Raw genomic sequence first — 23,089 nt, forward strand, 5'->3', positions numbered from 1 at the left:
ATCCACTGATAGTCAGGTCACTTAATAACCTTTCGTGGTGGGCACTCGGGAGGTGTGGCCTCTCACCCAGAGGGATGATGGGTCGGGACCTGACCGAGGGGATATACAGAGGCTGTGTGGGGAAACGCGTTGGTCGTTTGTGTCAAGAAGAAGAATGAACATCACGATTCGAACCTGAGTCTCCTGACCTTTTTATCTTGCCCCACTTTCATTATTTATTATTATCTGGAGGTTCATTTGGCACTTTTTTTTAATATGGGAAACACGGGGTCTGGTGTCAAAAGAAAGGCACAAGGGCCCCAAAAATAATAGACAATAAAGAGTTCAGAAACAAGGTGGATGATGAATGATTCTTTTCAGTGTATTTTGCTGCTGATGAAAGATACAGGTTGAAACCGACCTGGTAACTAACACCAGAGATGGTCACAGAGAGCTCACACCAGAGGAGGAGGTTCAACCTTGCTTGGATTGCTGCCCATCTGAATGCTTCCCACACTGCTCTCGTTTCAACGAGCCCTCACTTGTTCCACCTTCCTCTGCTCATCTCTGGTCCATTTCCTGTTGCCTCTGGTTTCATATGTTTTGCAGCGTCTGTATTAATCTGTAAATAATCCTGATCACTGTGCAAAACTGAGGTCATTCAATGACCTTGACAGTCAACCAGTCAGCGTGTGGCTGCTGAATCGTCCATGGCGGAGATTCTGGATCCATCACACCAAATTTTGCCCCACATCAGTGACTCACCAAGACTCACACCCTGGAAAATATTTCACTTTTGAAGTTCATGTCTCTGAAATACAGGCTCCTAAAGTGTCCACATCAAACTGCTGGATCAGAAGAGCTGGACACTCTCCGTGATGACGGAGTGGCTGCTGAGACTCAGAGTCAGTCTTGACAAATGACAGAGAAGAAGGTCAAAGTTCATCCCCACTGCTGCTCTGTGAGAGACTTGTGAGCTCCTGATGACACGTTCTCTCTGATGTGACAGACCCTCTATCCAGTAGCATCAGAGCAGCTCAGACTCCAGGAAGAAGCTTGTGTCCAAACTCAGACTCCTCTTCTTTCCCTCCGTCTCTTGTGAGAGTCACTGCCATAGAAACAGAAGAAGACAGGTGTGGTGAGGATGGTGGAAGAACACTGAGATCTTCTCCAGTGAGAAGGTGATGATCTTCCAAACTCATGTGACTCTGGAGTCAAAGAGTGAAGAGAGTGAATGACTCCATATGTGATGATGAGGAAAGTCAACAGTGCTGCTTCTAGATCTGCACGGAGGCTCCTCACTAGCTGCTGCTGGACAACCAGCTTCTGCTGGACACCATGTTGGTGAGCAGTGTTCTGGCCAGTGACCTGGACTTGATGAAGACAAGTTCCAGCAGCAGATTCAAGGCTCACATGATGTCACCAACATCACAGCTGCTCCACTAGAAGCTGACAGAGTCCAGCAGTTCTCATGGATCAATCAGACACTCACACTTCTTCTGGTCAGATCTATAACCACCCTGGTCCACAGTCGTCCAGCCTGGAGGAAGAAAGAGAGAGAAGGATGAGAGCAGATCCATGTGACTTCAGATGTTTCAGGACTATTATCTCCTGCTGCTAAGTGGACGACTCTTTCATGACTGTGTTGATGACAACAAAGATGGATCTCTAAACAGCTGCTCAGTCTCTACTGTCTCCTTGGTGCTTCCACTGGTGTCCAGCAGGAGAACATGTCATGTGTTTGGATTCATGTGCTCAGTTCAGATGAAGAGTCTGAGCAGCCTCACACACCCACATCCTCTCTGTCTGCTCCTGGATCACATGTTCAGTCTGAAGCTCTTTGGAGCTCAGTCAGTCAGTTCTGCTGCTCTGTCCATACCTGAGAGTCTCCAGCCTCCAGTCTGGACTCCTCAGTCCAGCAGACAGCAGCTCCAGTCCTGGTCCTTCTGGATGGTTGGAGCTCAGGTCCAGCTCTCTCAGGTGGGAGGGGTTAGAGGTCAGAGCTGAGGCCAGAGAAGCACAGCCTCTCTCTGAGATCATGCACCCTGACAGACTGTAATGAAGGAGAAAACCATGAGAGCAGAAGAACCGTCCAGTGGTGGAGCAGAACTGAAGAGAGGAGATGATGTGTTCTGACCTGAGAGTCTCCAGGTGACAGTGTGGACTCTTCAGTCCAGCAGACAGCAGCTCCACTCCTGCATCCTTCAGGCCCAAGTTCTTACTCAGGTGCAGTTGTGTCAGACTAGAGGACGGAGAGCTGAGGACTGAGGACAGAAGGGAACCACTTCTCTCTGACAGTAGACAGTTGCTCAGGCTGTGAAAGAGACGAGTGTCATCAACAAGTGAGACTTTTTCAATCTTCTATTGTGACAAGACTTGAAAGACTTGATGTGATGAGCCACTGAACTCTTTCCATTCAGAAGATCATTGTGGTAGAAATGTAGGAGCTTCTACTGATGAATCTTCCTCTTCTTGATGATCACACTTGAAACTAGCTACTTGAAGGTGCTCAGGTCACCGGCTGCTTGCCTCCACAGTATCTCAAGGTTCTTGTGTTTATCACGTGATGGAAGTGAGTGAAGATTCTCTTGCATGTGTGGAGGTCATTGTGTCGACTGAACTCTCTGAACTCCATCCACTTTTTGTTTCACTTCAGCTCTGATCAGAACAAGCGAGTCTTCAATCGTCTCCAAAAGTTGCAGCCTTCAGTCGCTAACTTGAAGCCACTCAGTGTGAATGTCACCATGTTGTGTGTCTGGAGGTTCAGAATGTGGACTGCTCCAGTGGTGGACGTGGCTTCAGCCTTGCTCTGTCATTGGAACCGTCCTTGTTGAGGTGTGGACACTGCCAGCAGACGGAAACCATCTGTGATCAGCAGGAATATGTGGAGGAGCAGGTGTGATGAAGTGAGGAGACGTTTGTCCTGGTTTCACTTGCCTGCTAACCGTCCCAGACAGGAAGTGTCCCCCTCAACAAATTCACTTTCCAGTTCCCATGTTGAAGAGAGCAGCATCTGGGGGGCGCAGTGGAGCCTGCTACAGACTAGACCTATGTGTGGGGGGTCAGCAGAGCAACTGTTTCATGAGTGAGTTGGACTTTGATCAGGGAATCTTCCTCTGGTCCTCTCAACCTCACACCATGTTCTGTTTGATGCCAACTCTGCTGACTCAGCACAACACAGCTCACTGGAGTGTTGGAGCAAAGTGATGAGAAAACTGTGACTCTCTGAAGCTGCAGTCTCCACCTCTGACTTTCACATTTCAGCTGTGAAGCTGGACAGATGATGTGTTCTGACCTGAGAGTCTCCAGGTGACAGTGTGGACTCTTCAGTCCAGCAGACAGCAGCTCCACTCCTGCATCCTTCAGGTCCCTGTTGTAGCTCAGGTCCAGTTGTGTCAGACTAGAGGACGGAGAGCTGAGGACTGAGGACAGAAGGGAACCACTTCTCTCTGACAGTCCACAGCAGCTCAGGCTGTGAAAGAGACGAGTGTCATCAACAAGTGAGACTTTTTCAATCTTCTATTGTGACAAGACTTTAAAGACTTGATGTGAGGAGCCACTGAACTCTTTCCATTCAGAAGGTCATTGTGGTAGAAATGTAGGAGCTTCTACTGATGAATCTTCCTCTTCTTGATGATCACACTTGAAACTAGCTACTTGAAGGTGCTCAGGTCACCGGCTGCTTGCCTCCACAGTATCTCAAGGTTCTTGTGTTTATCACGTGGTGGAAGTGAGTGAAGATTCTCTTGCATGTGTGGAGGTCATTGTGTCGACTGAACTCTCTGAACTCCATCCACTTTTTGTTTCACTTCAGCTCTGATCAGAACAAGCGAGTCTTCAATCGTCTCCAAAACTCGCAGCCTTCAGTCGCTAACTTGAAGCCACTAAGTGTGAATGTCACCATGTTGTGTGTCTGGAGGTTCAGAATGTGGACTGCTCCAGTGGTGGACGTGGCTTCAGCCTTGCTCTGTTAGTGGAACCGTCCTTGTTGAGGTGTGGACACTGCCAGCAGACGGAAACCATCTGTGATCAGCAGGAATATGTGGAGGAGCAGGTGTGATGAAGTGAGGAGACGTTTGTCCTGGTTTCACTCGCCTGCTAACCGTCCCAGACAGGAAGTGTCCCCCTCAACAAATTCACTTTCCAGTGCCCATGTTGAAGAGAGCAGCATCTGGGGGGCGCAGTGGAGCCTGCTACAGACTAGACCTCTGTGTGGGTGGTCAGCAGAGCAACTGTTTCATGAGTGAGTTGGACTTTGATCAGAGAATCTTCCTCTGGTCCTCTCAACCTCACACCATGTTCTGTTTGATGCCAACTCTGCTGACTCAGCACAACACAGCTCACTGGAGTGTTGGAGCAAAGTGGTGAGAAAACTGTGACTCTCTGAAGCTGCAGTCTCCACCTCTGACTTTCACATTTCAGCTCTGAAGCTGGACAGATGATGTGTTCTGACCTGAGAGTCTCCAGGTGACAGTGTGGACTCTTCAGTCCAGCAGACAGCAGCTCCACTCCTGCATTCTTCAGGTCCCTGTTGTAGCTCAGGTCCAGTTGTGTCAGACTAGAGGACGGAGAGCTGAGGACTGAGGACAGAAGGGCACCACTTCTCTCTGGCAGTCCACAGTAGCTCAGGCTGTGAAAGAGACGAGTGTCATCAACAAGTGAGACTTTTTCAATCCTCTATTGTGACAAGACTTGAAAGACTTGATGTGAGGAGCCACTGAACTCTTTCCATTCAGAAGATCATCATCACATTATTGTTGGAATATTTGAAGTACTTTTATATCAGTCAGGATCAACTTGATCAAACATGTCTGAAACACTGCGACTGTTGTGAGGCCACAGTGTTTTTGGCTCCTATTATTGGTCAAAAGAGCAACAAGAGGAAAGAAACATGGAGATGATGATGACAAAACATTTCAAAGTCAAACTCAGTGGACCCAACAGAGAAAAGAGCTCAGATGAAAAACAGTGTGATTCTGCTCCAATATCATGAACATGAGCTGCAGAGATGATGATTCTATTGGAGCACATGAACATTGTTCTCAATATATTCAATATCAAAGCATAAATCCACTGGAGGAATGTGTGAAGCAGAAATGGAGACTTGAGAGAAACAAAGTCAAACTGTAGTGAAGTAGAAAACACCTGGACAAGAAGAGAAAACCAAGTGTTTTCTCAGCAACATGACAAACATCAGTCACTATGATGGACAAGAAATAGCCACTAAACAGTCCATGTTGTTTCAGAAAGACTTCAGAAAAGTGGATCATGTCTTTGGAAAAATCAGAAGAAGAAGAAGAAAAAGAGGAAGTGAATTTCTGAGCCAAAGATGAAGTGAAATCTAGAAATGGAGCTGTAACATCAGAAGAATCACTAAAGTGTCTCTAAATGTGTTTTCAGATCAACAAATATTGATCAACATGTCTGACCTGAGAGTCTCCAGGTGACAGTGTGGACTCTTCAGTCCAGCAGACAGCAGCTCCACTCCTGCATCCTTCAGGTTGCTCCAGCTCAGGTCCAGTTGTGTCAGACTAGAGGACGGAGAGCTGAGGACTGAGGACAGAAGGGAACCACTTCTCTCTGACAGTCCACAGTTGCTCAGGCTGTGAAAGAGACGAGTGTCATCAACAAGTGAGACTTTTTCAATCCTCTATTGTGACAATAGAGGAATGAAAAAGTCACGTTATTGTTGGAATATTTGAAGCACTTTTATATCAGTCAGGATCAACTTGATCAAACATGTCTGAAACACTGCGACTGTTGTGAGGCCACAGTGTTTTTGGCTCCTATTATTGGTCAAAAGAGCAACAAGAGGAAAGAAACATGGAGATGATGATGACAAAACATTTCAAAGTCAAACTCAGTGGACACAACAGAGAAAAGAGCTCAGATGAAAAACAGTGTGATTCTGCTCCAATATCATGAACATGAGCTGCAGAGATGATGATTCTATTGGAGCAAATGAACATTGTCCTCAATCGATAAAGTCACTGAGCAGCTGGTGTCAGGAGAAGTGCCTCTCTCTAAAGTCAGCAAAACCAAAGAGATGATGGTGGACTTCAGGCCAGCACCCCCTCATCCATATCACCAGCGTCGAGGTGGAGCAGGTCTGCAGCTTCACATTTCTGGCCGTGCACATCACTGACCACTTGTCCTGGACACTACACGCTGACAACGTGGTGAAGAAAGGCCCACAGAGACTGGACTTCCTGAGGAGGCTGAGGAAGTTTGGCATGAACGGCAACATGCTCACCAGCTTCTACAGATGCACCATGGAGAGCGTGCTGAGGAGCTGCATCACAGTGTGCTACGGGTACTGCACTGCCCAGAGCCGCAAAGCACCGCAGAGGGTAGTGCGATCGGCAGAGGAGATGGCATCCAGCACATATATCACAGCAGGGGTCTGCGCAGAGCACGCAGCATCACCAAGGACAATACACAGCCGGGCCAAGGGACTTTTCCCTCTGCTGCCCTCTGTCTCCCTGCACGGACCAAGAGACTCAAAAAGAGCTACCACCCCCGAGCTGTCAGACGTCTGAACTCTAAACCTGCAATAGACCACTCTGGGTGATACTTGATATGTTGACTTGGATCTGTCATCCACCTCACTTAGTGTGCAAGAAGGTTTTTATTTCATTTTTCTTGTCATTTTTTATCTCTTTACCACCATTTTATCTCTCCAGCACTAGCATTGCATGTTACTCGTACTTTGTGTTCTCTGCTATTCAACGGTTCTCCTCATCTGAGCTTTTCATTGTATCACAGATGCTGTGTTGAGAGTGCAGCTGACAACTAAACACATCTTGAATATCTTCAACATCAATCCATAAATCCACTGGAGGAATGTGTGAAGCAGAAATGGAGACTTGAGAGAAACAAAGTCAAACTGTAGTGAAGCAGAAAACACCTGGACAAGAAGAGAAAACCAAGTGTTTTCTCAGCAACATGACAAACATCAGTCACTATGATGGACAAGAAATAGCCACTAAACAGTCCATGTTGTTTCAGAAAGACTTCAGAAAAGTGGATCATTTATCTGGAAAAAAACAAAAAATGAGCAGAAAAAGAGGAAGTGAATTTCTGAGCCAAAGATGAAGTGAAATCTAGAAATGGAGCTGTAACATCAGAAGAATCACTGAAGTGTCTCTAAACGTGTTTCCAGATCAATAAATATTGATCAACATGTCTGACCTGAGAGTCTCCAGGTGACAGTGTGGACTCTTCAGTCCAGCAGACAGCAGCTCCACTCCTGCATCCTTCAAGTCCCAGTTCCAGCTCAGGTCCAGTTGTGTCAGACTAGAGGACGGAGAGCTGAGGACTGAGGACAGAAGGGAACCACTTCTCTCTGACAGTAGACAGTCGCTCAGGCTGTGAAAGAGACGAGTGCCATCAACAAGTGAGACTTTTTCAATCCTCTATTGTGACAAGACTTGAAAGACTTGAAAGATGTGAGGAGCCACTGAACTCTTTCCATTCAGAAGATCATCATCACATTATTGTTGGAATGTTTGAAGCACTTTTATATCAGTCAGGATCAACTTGATCAAACACGTGTGAAACACTGCGACTGTTGTGAGGCCACAGTGTTTTTGGCTCCTGTTATTGGTCAAAAGAGCAACAAGAGGAAAGAAACATGGAGATGATGATGACAAAACATTTCAAAGTCAAACTCAGCTCCATCATGAACATGAGCTGCAGAGATGATGATTGCAGTGGGGAAAATAAGTGCTTCAGCCTCTTACAAAGAAAGGAACTGTCTACAATTGTCAAGGTCAGTCACCAAGATGACCATCGGTAACACACTACGCCGTCATGGATTGAAATCCTGTAGGGCCCCCACGGTCCCCCTGCTCAAGCAGGCACGTGTACAGGCCCGTCTGAGGTCTGAGGTTTGCCATTGAAAGGAGTATAAAATTGAGCTCTTTGGCATCAACCCGACTCACCATGCTTGGAGGGAGAAAACAGCTGAATCGGACCCAAGAGCACCATCCCCACCCTCAAGAAACATCTCTGCAAAGTTTACAGGACGACTTCACCTGAACGAGGCGGGCATGAATGTGGCCATGGACTAGGACAGGCCTGGCCAATCCATGGCTCCCGAGCCACATGCGGCTCTTTTCCCAGTTTCATGTGGCTCTTCACCATCTACGTCAGTTGATATTTCAAGGAGGATCACGGTAAAAAGTATGAATTTTAAAAATGCATGCACAAGAGACATACGCTGGACATGAACCAGCAACCTTGTGACCCACAGGGATGAGCTTTAACCACTATACTGACGCTCAGTCACGTGACCAGCTGTTCAGGTTGAGCGTTACAACCTTATATATTTGTAGGATGTGGCTCTTTTCAGCAACAAAGTAAAACAATGTGGCTCTTAGCCTCTGACTGGTTGGCCACCCCTGGACTAGGAAATCTCGGGTGGGAACCTCCTTCCCTCAGCCAGGATACTGAAAATGGGTCGTGGATGGGTGTTTCAGCAGGACAATGACCTAGAACATACAGCTTACGCAACAAAGGAGAGGCTCAAGAAGAAGCACATGAAGGTCATGGAGTGGCCTAGTCAGTCTCCAGACCTTAATCCTATAGAGAATCTAAGGAGGGAGGGGAAGCTTCGAGTTGCCAAGAAAAGGCCTCAAAATCTTCAGGATGTAGAGAGGACCTGCAAAGTGGCGTTAACCAAAATCCCCCTGGGATCAGCACAAACTTGGTGACCGCTGTGCTCCCCATCAAGTGCCGAGTCATGTTTTGCCGTGGGTGAAATACTTATCGTATATTGGAGTTGATGAACATTGTTCTCAACATCAATGTGTGAAGCAGAAATGGAGACGTGAGAGAAACAAAGACAAACTGCAGTAAAGTAGTAAACGCAAGTGTTTTCTCAGCAACATGACTAACACCTATCAATATGATGGACAAGAACTTGGCACTAAACAGTCCACGTTGTTTCAAAAAGACTTCTTCGGAAAAATCAGAAAATGAGCAGATAAAGAGGAAGTGAATTTCTGAGCCAAAGATGAAGTGAAATCTAGAAATGGAGCTGTAACATCAGAAGGTGTTTCCAGATCAATAAATACTGATCAACATGTCTGACCTGAGAGTCTCCAGGTGACAGTGTGGACTCTTCAGTCCAGCAGACAGCAGCTCCACTCCTGCATCCTCCAGGAACCAGTTATGACTCAGGTCCAGTTGTGTGAGACTAGAGGACGGAGAGCTGAGGACTGAGGACAGAAGGGAACCACTTCTCTCTGACAGTCCACAGCAGCTCAGTCTGTGAAAGAGACGAGTGTCATCAACAAGTGAGACTTTTTCAATCCTCTATTGTGACAAGACTTGAAAGACTTGATGTGAGGAGCCACTGAACTCTTTCCATTCAGGAGATCATTGTGGTAGAAATGTAGGAGCGTCTACTGTTGAATCTTCCTCTTCTTGATGTTCACACATCTCTGGTGTCTGCTGTCAAATGTTTGGACTTGAAGGACAAATCTAATGACACCTCACATCATTTCTAAACCAGGAGCACCATCTAGTGGCAGGACACTGCTTCATCAAGCCTGCACTACTGTTTCATGACGCCTCATCGACCCATTACTGCTGCGGGGAGGAGCGCTGTTCTGGATGAGCAGTGCGTGGTGCTTCATTTGGATGTGACACAAAGCCCTGTCAATGTGGAGGACACACGTGTGGCTCTTGAATCGGAGTCATCAGTCTTGAATGCTGATGTGTCTCTGATCATCCATCGTTACATTCAGTTGCTCATTGATCAGAATCTTCCTCTGGTCCTCTCAACCTCACACCATGTTCTGTTTGATGCCAACTCTGCTGACTCAGCACAACACAGCTCACTGGAGTGTTGGAGCAAAGTGGTGAGAAAACTGTGACTCTCTGAAGCTGCAGTCTCCACCTCTGACTTTCACATTTCAGCTCTGAAGCTGGACAGATGATGTGTTCTGACCTGAGAGTCTCCAGGTGACAGTGTGGACTCTTCAGTCCAGCAGACAGCAGCTCCACTCCTGCATCCTTCAGGCCCCAGTTCCCACTCAGGTCCAGTTGTGTCAGACTAGAGGACGGAGAGCTGAGGACTGAGGACAGAAGGGAACCACTTCTCTCTGACAGTCCACAGTTGCTCACTCTGAATAAAATGAAGAAGGAAATCAAACATCCATGTTCAGTTCACATTAGGGCTGTAACCATATCAGATTTGTGCTTCAGCCACTTACAGGACTTTCTTTGAAGCTTGGACCACCAGCAGCAGCCTCTCAAGAGCCTCCTCTGAAGCAGAGTATTTCCTCAGGTCAAACACGTCCAGATCTTCTTCTGAGGACAGTAAGATGAAGGCCAGGGTGGAGCATTGATCCCGAGACAGTTTACGAGAGGAGAGAGCTCCTGATCTCAGCTGCTGTTGGAGCTGCTCCACTAGAGAAGTGTCCTTCACTTCACTCAGACAGTGGAACAGATTGATGGTTCTCTCTGGAGACACTCTCTCCCTTATCTTCTTCTTGATGAGCTCTGCTGTGTCCTGATGGGTCCAGGAGCTACTTCCTGTCTGTGTCAACAAACCTGGAAGGAGCCTCTGGCTGGTCTGCAGAGAAAGACCCAGAAGGAAGCGCAGGAACAGGTCCAGATGTCCATTTGGACTTTCTACAGCTTCATTTATGGCTGTCTGGTAGAACTGTTTTATGTGATGTCCGAAGATTTTTGCCAGTTTGGATGTTTGCTGCAAGTCAAGCAGGTTGACTCCAGAGTTGAAGCACTTCAGGTGGACGTGAAGAGCAGCCAGAAACTCCTGGAGACTCAGGTGGATGAAGCAGAAGACCTTGTCCTGGTACAGTCCTCTCTCCTCTCTGAAGATCTGTGTGAAGACTCCTGAGTAAAGTGCAGCAGCTGTGATGTCGATGCCACACTCTGTGAGGTCTGATTCATAGAAGATCAAGTTTCCTCTCTGCAGCTGCTCAAAAGCCAGTTTTCCCAGAGACTCCATCATCTTCCTGCTCTCAGGATCCCAAACTGGGTTGGTCCCAGCTCCTCCATGGTACTTGAGCTTTTTGACTTTGGCCTGAACCACCAGGAAGTGGATGTACATCTCAGTCAGGGTCTTGGGCAGCTCTCTGGTCTCTCTGCTCTTCAACATGTCCTCCAGAACTGTGGCAGTGATCCAGCAGAAGATGGGGATGTGACACATGATGTAGAGGCTTCGTGAGCTCCGGATGTGAGACATGACGGTGGCCTGCTCCTCATCTCTGAACCTCTTCCTGAAGTACTCCTCCTTCTGGAGGTCAGTGAACCCTCTGACCTCTGTCACCATGTCCACACACTCAGGAGGGATCTGATTGGCTGCTGCAGGTCGTGTGGTGATCCAGAGCTGAGCTGAGGGAAGCAGCTTCCCCCTGATGAGGCTGGTCAGCAGGACGTCTACTGAGGTGGACTCTGTAGCTGCTGTCAGGACCCGACTGTTGAAGTCCAGAGGGAGTCGACACTCGTCCAGACCGTCCAAGATGAACAGAACCTGGACTCCTTCAAAGCTGCTGAGTCCTGAGTCTTTGGTTTCAGGAAAGAAGAGATGAACAAGTTCCACCAAACTCAACTGCTTCTCTTTCAGCAGGTTCAGCTCTCTGAAGGTGAAAGGAAACACCAGCTGGAAGTTGTGGTGGGCTTTGTCTTCAGCCCAGTCCAGAGTCAGCTTCTGTGTCAGGAGGGTCTTCCCAATGCCAGCCACGCCCTTCGTCAGCAGGCTCCTGATTGGTGGGTCTGTGTCAGGTGAGGCTTTAAAGAGGTCTTCTGGTCTGATGGTAGTTCCTGGTCTGGTCTGCTGCCTGGTTGCTGCTTCGATCTGTCGGACCTCGTGCTCCTGGTTGACCTGCTCTGTGCCCCCCTCAGTGATGTAGAGCTCTGTGTAGATCTGATTCAGAGGGGCAGAGTTTCCTGCTCTAGCGACCCCCTCAGACACACTGTGGAACTTCTTCTGCAGGCTCCTCTTCAGTCGCCCTGCACACACTCCAGCGCCACTTCCTGAATGAAGAGAGAAGTCACATGATCAGAAGATTGCAGAAGATGACACTTGTAGATATTCAGCTGGCTCCCTGCTATCACCAGCTGCTCCTCCTCTCTGTCTACACCTTCACACCAACACAACAGCAGCATCACTGGTGCTTCTTGTCAACAAGCAAACTTCAGTCATCAGGTTCAGAGCAGCAGCAGAACAAAGTCATGAGAGAAGAAAGAAGACGTGGACAGAAGAGTCCCTCGCATGTGACGTCAGTATGGCGTGGTCTGATGGTGGATGGAAGAACCTGATGCTCATCTGAGTCACTGCTTGTGCTCTGTCACCTCACTGACCTCGGTCTCAGCTCAACTTCATGCTGAGCCTCGGACCATTCATGGCTTCACGTCAAGTGGAGAGGGCTCAAGGTGCTCACTAACTACAAGCCACGTGCCCCCCACACTCTGAACAACCTCACTCTTGCACAGGACCTGAACAACTTCTATTGTCGCTTTGAGCAGCCATTTTGCACCAACACCTCTGTGGTCTCTCCAGCCCCATGTTCCACTTCACAACAAAGGACTGTGCTGTCTCTTAGTGACACAACTAAGACCAACGATGTCACTGAGACAGCAAAGATCACAGTCACTTTTGATGAGCCACCCCCTCACCTCCCCCCTCCCCCTCTTTCTCTTGACATCATGGAGCAGGACGTGCTCACTCAGTTCAGGAGGCTGAACCTTCGGAAGGCTGCGGGTCCGGACAGAGTTTCCCCTGCCATCCTGAAGCATTGTGCTGCTGAGCTGGCTCCAGTGTTCACGGACATCTTCAACGCTTCCTTGGTGTCCTGTCATGTTCCTGCCTGCTTTAAGTCCTCCACTATCATCCATGTTCCCAAGAAGACCAGGATCACAGGACTGAATGACTACAGACTGGTGGCACTGACGTCTGTGCTCATGAAGTCCTTTGAGCGCCTGCTTCTCTCTCACCTGAAGTCTATCACTGCTTCTCTCCTGGACTCATTGCAGTTTGCCTACAGAGCCAACAGATCTGTGGACCATGCAGTGAACCAGGCCCTTCATCTCGTTCTGGAGCATCTGGACTGTCCAGGAACCTATGCCAGGATCCTGTTTGTGGACTTCAGCTCTGTCTTTAACACGATTCTTCCAGTTCTGCTTGAAGACAAGCTTCGCCAGCTGGACGTGCCTGACTCCCTCTGCAGATGGATGACAGACTTCCTGACCAGCCGGAGTCAACGTGTGCGGCTGGGGACGACTGTCTCCGACACTCGGACCCTCAACATCGGGTCTCCTCAGGGCTGTGTTCTCTCTCCATGGCTCTTCTCTCTGTACACTAACTGCTGCACCTCCAGCCACGAGTCCGTGAAGTTGACCAAGTTTGCGGATGACACCACCATCATGGGGCTCATCTCAGATGGAGATGAGTCGGCTTACAGGAGGGAGGTGGAGCGGCTGGTGTCCTGGTGCAGCAACAACAACCTGGAGCTCAACGCCCAGAAGACAGTGGAGATGGTCATAGACTTCAGGAGAGTCACAGCTCCTCTGTCCCCTCTCATGTTGGCTGGTTCACCCATTCCTATTGTAGACGCCTTCTGCTTCCTGGGAACCACCATCACTGAGGACCTCAAATGGGAGCCAACCATCAGGTCCCTCATCAGGAAGGCCCAGCAGAGAATGTTCTTCCTCAGGCAGCTACGTAAACTACGACTGCCGACGAAGTTGCTGGTGGAGTTCAACACGGCCATCATCCAGTCCATCCTCACCTCCTCTATCACTGTCTGGTACAACAGCGCCACCTCCAGGGACAAGAGCAGCCTGCAGCGCATCATACGTTCTGCTGAGAAGGTGATGGTTGCAGCCTGCCACCTCTTCAGGACCTGTATGTCTCCAGGACCCAGAGACGTGCAGGTGGGATCAGAGCCTTCGACCCTTCTCACCCTGGTCATGGACTGTTTGTTCCTCTTCCCTCTGGCAGGAGGCTACGGTCCATCCAGACCAGAACCTCCCGTCACAGGAACAGCTTCTTCCCCTCGGCCGTCACACTGTTGAATTTGTGAACAGCCTTGTTGTTATTTTATTTTATTTTATTTTATTTTATTTTATTTTATTTTATTTTATTTTATTTTATTTTATTTATTTTTTGTTGCACTTTATTCCAAGACACTTTCCTAGTCAGTGGGCGCCCCACTGACCATGGCAATAAATCTAATTCTGATTCTGATTCTGATTCTGATTCTGTCAAACATCTGATCTCTGTGGTGTTTGACTGGGACAGGAGCCTGACGTCCTGACAGAGGAGCACACACTTGATCTCCTGAGGAGTGTGTGTCAGTCTGGGGTCCTCACAGCAGAGAAACTTGGATAGAAGCTGGTGCTGCACTTCAAACACCTTCATCAATCAAATCCAACACAATCAGCTCCAAACTCTCTTCAGTGTTCAGATCCACATTCATGTGTTCACTCACTGAGACTGACTGAGAGCAGAACACGCTGCTGCTGTTCTTCACATGACGTCTGACTATGGAGCCATTATTGTAGCTAAACTCTGCAAATGCATGGAACAAGTGTATAAGTATATGACTTGTAAATGTGTAGTTTGATCTATAAATGTGTAACTCAACTAGCAAACGTGCAACTTTACTTTAACACAACTTGTATGGTAAAAAATCTGTGTAACCAGATGGACAATGTGTGACTGGACCTGCCATGTCTGTCTGACTGGATGTGTTCAGACACGTGACTTTTGCTGCTCTCCTTGCTAAAAGCTGGAAGATCTGTAGATGTGTGTTGTGTCTTGTAGTGTAGTGCAGCGAGTTGTGTAGTTGTGCGCCTCCTGAGCCATGTAGCTTCTTGCCACTCGGACACTTTTGACTGCTTCAGTCCAAGGATCACAGAACAGAGGAAGAGTCAGCCCTTCACAACCCAGTCAGGGTCAGAGGTCACCTGCTGCTGCCACACCTGTCCACAGTCCAGGTTTATAACTGTTTATTACAGTCAGGAGAGTCATGAACTCAACACTTCCTTGGTGTCCTGTCATGTTCCTGCCTGCTTTAAGTCCTCCACTATCATCCCTGTTCCCAAGAAGGCCAGGATCACAGGACTGAATGACTACAGACCGGTGGCACTGACGTCTGTGGTCATGAAGTCCTTCGAGCGCCTGCTTCTCTCTCACCTGAAGTCCATCACTGCTTCTCACCTGGACTCATTCAAGGATCACAGAACAGAGGAAGTGTCAGCCCTTCACAGTCAGGGTCAGAGGTCACCTGCTGCTGCCACACCTGTCCACAGTCCAAGTTTATAACTGTTTATTACAGTCAGGAGAGTCATAAACTCTGATTGTGTTGAGATGAGAACACTTCAGCTCTGCACTGACTTTGTTCACTTGACTTCACTTCCTGTTGCTTTACATGTTTTCTTCTTTCATTCAATTCCGTAACTCAACAGCTGTCAGCTGAGTTTCCATCAACAGTGGAGAATTAGTCTCTTCTCATTCATCCCTTCACCTCAGGACCTCACTCCTGATTCATCCCTTCACCTCACCACCTCACTCCTGATTCATCCCTTCACCTCACCACCTCACTCCTGATTCATCCCTTCACCTCAGGACCACACTCCTGATTCATCCCTTCACCTCACCACCTCACTCCTGATTCATCCCTTCACCTCAGGACCACACTCCTCATTCATCCCTTCACCTCACCACCTCACTCCTGATTCATCCCTTCACCTCACCACCTCACTCCTGATTCATCCCTTCACCTCAACACCACACTCCTGATTCATCCCTTCACCTCACCACCACACTCCTGATTCATCCCTTCACCCTCTTGTGTGGACAGTCTGAAGGTCACTGACCTGTGAGCAGCTCTCCTCTGGTCTGCAGACGTGTGTCCATGTTTGCAGGTGAATCTTCCAGCTGAGCTCAGCTCCTTCTGATCCTGCTCACAGAAACACACTCTGACAGAGGAACACGCCCCGTGAGGGAGGCGGGGCGTCCTGTAAAAGATGAACAGAGAGGTGAGAGTGTGTTTTCAAGAGTCCAGTTCCAGCCATGTTGTGTGTCTGTGTGTGACTTCAGACTCCTCAGCTGCTGAAATGATCCAGACCACCAGGATGAACCCAAACCCACCTCCAGGTTCAAGACGTCTGTTTTGTCATGTTTGCTGAAGGAGCCTGACCCAAATGCAGAATGGGTGCGAATTCACAGGAGACTCGGACAACGAGGTTGACAGTTAGCACGAGTTTTAATACAAATAACACAAAAAATACACAGACAATATTGAAAACTGAAAGCGTCGACACCAGAAGCGGAGCGAGGAGGACAAACACGAAAGGGGGGATAAACCTGAAACAGAAAAGCAGGTGTCAGAACACAAACAAGTGAGACACGCAATCGGAATCTATCCGTATGAGGCTAGGCTAAACTGTGAACGCTCGCTAGTGGTTACACGCATGCACAAACCAGAGGAAATAAATAACACACGGTAGAACTAAAACACTCACACACAGTCAGTCGAACCGAGTCGAAGAGTGAGAAGAGAGAGAGAGTTGACAGGCAAGAGAGCCAGGAGGAGGAGAAACAGAGATAGAAACAGGGTCGCCAGAGAATGGAGCAACGAGAAAAGACTTTACCATGGGACACGAAAATGACCATCTGGCAAATCAGACTGGAACTCGAGGGTAGATGTACATGCTGGTGTGATCCGCGGAAGGAGTCCCAGCTGCGTTGACATTAAGCAGGAGACAAAAGGATACACAACAGGAAACACGGAAAGGGACAACAGGAAGTAACAAAGTAGAAGTGCAAAATGAAACTCCAAACCGAACACGCTGCAGACCTTTGGTCAAAAGTCCACTTCAAACAGAGGACAGAATCCAGGAGTGGTCACGCGTGCTTCAAGAGTCAGTTGTTCAGAGTTCACCTGCCGCACCTGTCCACAGCTCAACTTCAGATCAATTCCACAGCAGTTGTTGTAGTTGTTTCGTCGCCGCAGGACTGGTGCGGAAACAGAACCCATGGGCCTTTCCTGCTCCCATTTGCTTGTTGCAAAATACAATCCAAAGCTGAGTCCTGAATTTGTTTTCTACGTCACATTTATTCATTCACATATCATGTTTGTTCATTGTGTTTTCGTCGACTAAAAGTCACAACAGTCCAGTACAGTTTTAGTCAAACGAAGGCTCACTGTATTTTAGTCTGGTTTTAGTCAAAACATTTGAGTCCTTGCTTTCATTCCATAGACGCTTAATGTTTATTGATTCCAGTTGACTGTTCCCCGGCTAAAATAGTGACTAAAAACATGCTTTAACAAGCCTATTGAATAAGAATGAATGAATGAATCCTCAATGCAACTTTGCTTTCAGTGTTTCGATGGTTCACCCAACATGCATTTATACAACCCACCCACATTTGACATTTATTGAATTGACTATACAACAATAAACAACATTACATTAAAAACGCTGGTTTTTAATGAAGAGAAGTGAATCTCTCTTCAGTCTGCTGCTGTCCTCACCTGCTCCGTCTCTTCATTTGTCCAGCTGGATGAACGAGTTTAGTTCTGCGAGCAATAAACATCAGTTTTCATGATGTTTCTATTGGGATTTTTTTGAGAAAAAAAAACACTCTGTCATCAAGTCCATCTTCATGATGCGATGTGTTTTCTGCTTGTTTCGATGTTTCCACTGTTTCAATACGTTTGGGCACATGAGATTTCATCTGTTATAAAGAGATCATTATTCTGAACGTAGCGCTCAGTTAAGCCGCCATTGTATCCATGTAGCCGAAACCCTGAAGCGGCAGACCTGCTGTCCCCAGCGTTCGCCATCATCCTCCTGCATGCACTTCTGTTTGAAGTCATCGGGGTGCAGTTAGAGGACACGTAACTGGAGGATGCTTCTGCCGTCATAAATCACTTGTGCTTCCGCTGATGTGAAACACGAAACAAAGGAGGGAGTTTTTCTTTAATTTTTATTTCCTCCTATTTTTATTTGTCTACTATGATGCACATTCACGCTACTTGTGGCCACACGCTGGAAAGAAAAGCAAAGAAAAAGAAGGGGAGAATGTTTGTGGAGGGGTCAGGAAGTTCCCTTGTCAAGGCACAGATCGGATGCCACTGCAGCCCGGGCCAGACTGGTGCAGAGCTCACCAAGAAATACTACCCAATTTCTCACATGGATTCATTTGTTCTGGAAAAGGTGAAAAAGGGTAAGAACCCCTGGTCTGGAAGACAGAAGTGAGAAATTTGTTTGGATGTTAGGTGAAGCGGAACACGGCAGAGCAGCGAGAGAGACGGCAGCAAACATCACTGTGGGCACAAGTGCGTGCGGACCTACTTCCTGTCATGGTGTTGGACAGTCTGCAGAAATGATCCCGGCGTCATGCTGTGCAATTATAAAACGCACTGACCTGTTTCGTGAGGGGAGGAAGGTCTCGTCGCTGACCCTCTGCTACACACCTCCAAGCCCAAGCCCACTTTCAGCCTTCACTGTCGTGACCCCACGTCAAGTGACTGAGTCCACAGCTCTGCTGGCAACTAACAAGTTCAGACCAGGATCATTGACAAGAAACATCACGTGGTTTCAAGGAGGCCTAAAAATATGTGGAACCAACAGGTGGAACCAGATTCTGGCAGGATCATGTGACTTTAAAAGCAGCTCACCTGTGAAGGAAGTGACTCAGTCAGCGGTGACATGGAGAAGACCAGAGAAGTGCTCTCCTGTTCCATCTGTCTGGAGCTCCTGAAGGATCCAGTCACTCTTCCCTGTGGACACAACTACTGTAAGACCTGTGTTGAACGTTGCTGGGACAATGGAGAAGAGAAGAACATCTGCCAGTGTCCTCAGTGCAGACAGACCTTCACACCGAAGCCTCTCCTGCAAAAGAACACTGTGTTAGCTGACTTAGTGGAGCAGCTGAAAGAGACTGACGCTGCTGACCTCTGCTATGCTGGACCTGAAGATGTGGCCTGTGACGTCTGTACTGGGAGGAAGATGAAAGCCCTCAAGTCCTGTCTGCTGTGTGTGGTCTCTTACTGTGAGCAACACCTCCAGCCTCATCTAGAAGCTCTGGCCTTCAAGAGACACAAGCTGGTCCACCCATCCAAGCAGCTCCAGGAGATCATCTGCTCCCAACACGATGAGGAGAAGAAGATGTTCTGTCGTAATGATCAGCAGTTGATCTGTCACCTTTGTGCTGAGGACCAACACAAAGACCACGACACAGTTACGGCTGCAGCAGAGAGAAGAGAGCGGGAGAAAGAGGTGGATCAGAGTCGAGGAAGGATCCAGCAGAGAGAGCTCTTCCTCTCTCTGCTGTGAAGCTGCTTCAGCAGGAGGAGAAGAACATCACCATCTCTGCTGATAAAACAGTGGAGGACAGTCAGGAGACCCTCAACCATCTGATCCAGAGCCTCCAGAGAATGATATCTGATGAGAAGCAGCAGATCAGATCCCAGCAGCAGAGAGAGATGGTTCGAGTCCGAGGACTTCAGCAGCAGCTGGAGCAGGAGATCACTGAGCTGAAGAGCAAAGATGCTGAGCTGCAGCAGCTGTCACTCATCGACAGTCACACGGTCTTTCTCCAGAACTTGTCCTCACTGTCAGAGGTCAGTGAAGACACGCTCTCCTCTAGGACCCACGTCCGTCCTCAGGTCCGTCATGAGGAAGTGGCAGCAGTCGTGTCAGCCAGCAGAGCCCGACTCCAGGACCTTCTGAGAGACACCTGGTCCAACATCTCACTGATGCTCGCTCCAGAGCCCAAGACCAGAGATGAGTTCCTCAGATACTCTGTGGACATCACCATGGATCCCAACACTGCAGACTCATGGTTGAGGTTGTCTGAAGGAAACAGGAGCGTGATGAACATGAGAGAAGATCAGTTTCCTCCACATCATCCAGACAGATTCATTGATTATCACCAGGTCCTGAGTAAAGAGCCTCTGACTGGACGTTGTTACTGGGAGGTGGAGGGGACAGGAGGAGTCGAATTTTCAGTCTCATACAAGGACATCAGCAGATTGGGAGAAGAAAGTTCATTTGGATATAATGACAAATCCTGGAGCTTAGACACACAACAGAGTCACAAGTGAAGTCTCCAGTGCTCCGTCCTCCATGGTGGGAGTGTACCTGGATCACTGTGCAGGGCTCCTGTCCTTCTACAGCGTCTCAGACACCATGACCCTCCTCCACAGAGTCCAGACTTCCTTCACTCAGCCTCTTTATGCCGGTGTCTTTATTTGGCCCAGTTCCAAGTGCGAGTTTTGAAACCGAAGTAGCCAAATGATGTCTCCCAGACTCTTCCTGCATCTTCTTGACTTCTCTCCAGGACATAGTGACATCAGAAGCTGCTTTTGAACGGACCATGCTTTGGTGATCTGAAAGTGCTTGAGCTGCAATGGTGAACTATCATTTGGTGTTTGTGCAAGTTCATTCTTCACTTGGGCTCAGCTCCGCCATCACTGTGTGGACTTGGGAGTAAAGAGAAAATGGACAGCGGCATGTGATTTAAATGCCTCCTTCTGATGTCAGCATCGGCTTTCATGCATCAAAAGATGACGCTTGTTTGTCTTCCAGTCTTGGTTGTACAACATGACTCTTGATCACACACACATAGCCTTCATCTTGTTTGTCAAACACTTCCCTCTATAGACCACCTTAGATGCAAACCCTAAGGTGGGTCACCCCAGACTGAAGACCTACATCTAGAGGGACAAGAAAGTCATCTCTGTCGAGGGAACCTTGAGTCTGGGACAGCCTGCCAGAGGAGACCTGCAACACGACATGCTCCTCCAACTTCTGGAGACAGACTTTTATGGACTCGGATTAACGTACAGTATCGTGAAACTGCTCTCCTGCGTGCCTCTGCTTTGGCTGAGATATTCTCATTCTGACCACATTCGCTTGCTTCCTCACGTGTGTCAGTGTTCTGACAGGTGCTATAAACCCACACTGAAATCCCAAATTAGCTGAGACGACTTGAGGGAACACAGTTGCAGAAGAAAGCAGGTGAGCAAATGTGATTTAGTGAGAGAGAGAGAACACGTTAGCAGGAACCAGAAACAGCAAGAGCATTTGAATGTACAAAAACTGTCGCAGTAGCCTGGGAGAGCGGAGACGAGTGCTCCCTCCGATGGTGATAGTCTGACCTAGCGAGAGCCGATCTGGACTCTGACAGCCGGAGGAGGGACTGAGAGGAGACCTATTTTCTCTCAAACAAATGTGTTTCATCAGTGAGGAGACAGCCGCACACTCAAAACAATTTCACTTTCCCAGGGAGTTCCATTATCGCATCCAAGACGTGGGACAACAGCGGGGGCGGGGGGTTGGTGTAAGGGCTCGCGACAGTAAAGACACAAATGAAGTTTCACAGATGTGATGGCACCTGGAGTCACGGTCCAACTGACTGGTGACTGCACATTTCTGCTGAAGCTTCTTCACTGAAGACCTCGTGTCCGGATGAAGGCTCAACCTTTTCAGTTGCAGCGTTCTCGACCTCAGGACGGATGAGTTACTGACGAGTGTGTTCCAGGTGGCTGCTGAATAAAGCATGTCACAGGCAACACCTGAATCAAGACCCAGTTCTGGAAGAGACCGTGACTCAGAGCAGCCTTCATTTCAGACGTCCATATTCAAATCACCAGCTCCCTCCATCCAATTTAACGCTGAGACATTTCAACGATTAATGAAGTCGCTGAAGGGAATTCCTGGAAGCAGATGTTCCGCCACCGGACAACCTGCTCAGGAACATTGGTTCACTCAGCTTCTCTCACGGCTTCATCACGGAGATTAATTAGCTCTGGTCCTGGGAGCCAGTCCTCCTTCGGTGCCGATCTGCCGGAGAGATTTCACATCCGCCGCCTGGAGCGTCTGTGGGAGACCGCAGATGTGGAGCATGAAAAGAGAGGAAGGTTGGAGTAGCAGAGTTGCTTCAGCTGGAGGCAGCAAAACTGCGATGGCCAAAGTGGGGCCGGAGACACCCAAAGCCTCAGAGACTGGATCAAAGTCCAACGTCATGAGGTGAGGCGGCACTCTGGTGTTCCACCCTGAGAATAACTCGAACACCGTGAGCGGCTCATTCTCCGCTCCGATGCTGCTTTCTTTTCTCAGCGGCTTCTTCGGCGGGAGAGTCTGAAACGGTCTCAGGTGTTGAGCAGCGATAAGGGAGTTCAGAGGTCAACAGTGGCGAGCCTCGGCGCCACCTGGTGTGAGGAACGACTCCAGCAGGGTGGAACACTGCAGGTGGAATAATCTCACACACGCTGCTGGGTAGTTTTCCATTCGAGGAAAATCGCAGACTCTTAATCTGAGCTAAGTTCTGCACGACGGGTGAAAACCTCTCTTGATGGTGAGTGTGATACCCAAATGTGAGTCGCTACAGTTGAAGCAGAGGACAAGGAGCTATTCAGGAAGATATTGACAAGCAGAGGGCGCTACAGATACAGGGACGCAATTTAATCACCGTATGAGGGATGGACTTCACCGTTCACCTCCTGGAGAAACAGTAACTCACATGTTTTCTATGACTTTCCAGGTTGGAAAATTCCTCTTCATCCCTTCTTCTTTCTTTCACCTCCATCTAAGCCATTTTCACCAGCATTTTTCCCTTCGTCTTCTTCATGTTCACATCCATATTTCTCATCTGGTGTAGCCACATCAGGTCCTCATCATTCATCCATCACCTTCACCAGCCATCACTGTCGTCCTCCTCTTCTTCACCTCCAACATCACTGGTCCAACACTGTCTCTCCTCATCACTCCTCCATCACCTTCTCTCCAAACTTCTCCTCATTTATGTTCTTCTCTTCCCAATGACTGCTTCAGTATCTTCAGCTCTGACTCTTCTGACCCTGACTCCTAAATCTCAGCAAGTCGGGAGCTTCTCTTCCCCTCTTACCGTCACACGATTGACCATCAACACAGGAGATGTTTCACCCCCTCGGTCATCCAGATTCCTTCACTGCAGATCATGACACATTCTAAAGATTATGACTTTATCCATGTGAACATTAACAAAGCAGGGGCATGAAGATCAGCGCACAGGAGGTGGACTGGACCCACTGACACCTATATCGACCCCGTAATCCAGGAGAGTCGGACCAGCAACCAG

General features: G+C 48.4%; 1 protein-coding gene and 1 pseudogene across 1 annotated transcript; one reads left to right on the forward strand and one right to left on the reverse strand.

The window, feature by feature from the left end:
* Positions 1-233: 233 nt before the first annotated feature.
* Positions 234-11,176, reverse strand: LOC128752271 (ribonuclease inhibitor-like). Its single transcript, XM_053853333.1, has 11 exons — positions 10,200-11,176; positions 9,935-10,111; positions 9,074-9,250; positions 7,171-7,347; positions 5,409-5,582; positions 4,433-4,609; positions 3,275-3,451; positions 2,117-2,293; positions 1,859-2,032; positions 1,472-1,519; positions 234-1,087 (listed from the first exon to the last, which is right to left on the reverse strand). Exons 1-10 carry the CDS (start codon positions 11,159-11,161, stop codon positions 1,489-1,491), a joined length of 2,403 nt encoding a protein of 800 aa, XP_053709308.1. The 5' UTR covers positions 11,162-11,176; the 3' UTR covers positions 234-1,087; positions 1,472-1,488.
* A 7,499-nt stretch (positions 11,177-18,675) lies between these two features.
* LOC128752477 (tripartite motif-containing protein 16-like) lies at positions 18,676-20,247 on the forward strand (annotated as a pseudogene).
* Positions 20,248-23,089: the final 2,842 nt, after the last annotated feature.

Source organism: Synchiropus splendidus, chromosome 1 (genome assembly GCF_027744825.2).
Source record: "Synchiropus splendidus isolate RoL2022-P1 chromosome 1, RoL_Sspl_1.0, whole genome shotgun sequence".
Taxonomy (NCBI): Eukaryota; Metazoa; Chordata; class Actinopteri; order Syngnathiformes; family Callionymidae; genus Synchiropus; species Synchiropus splendidus.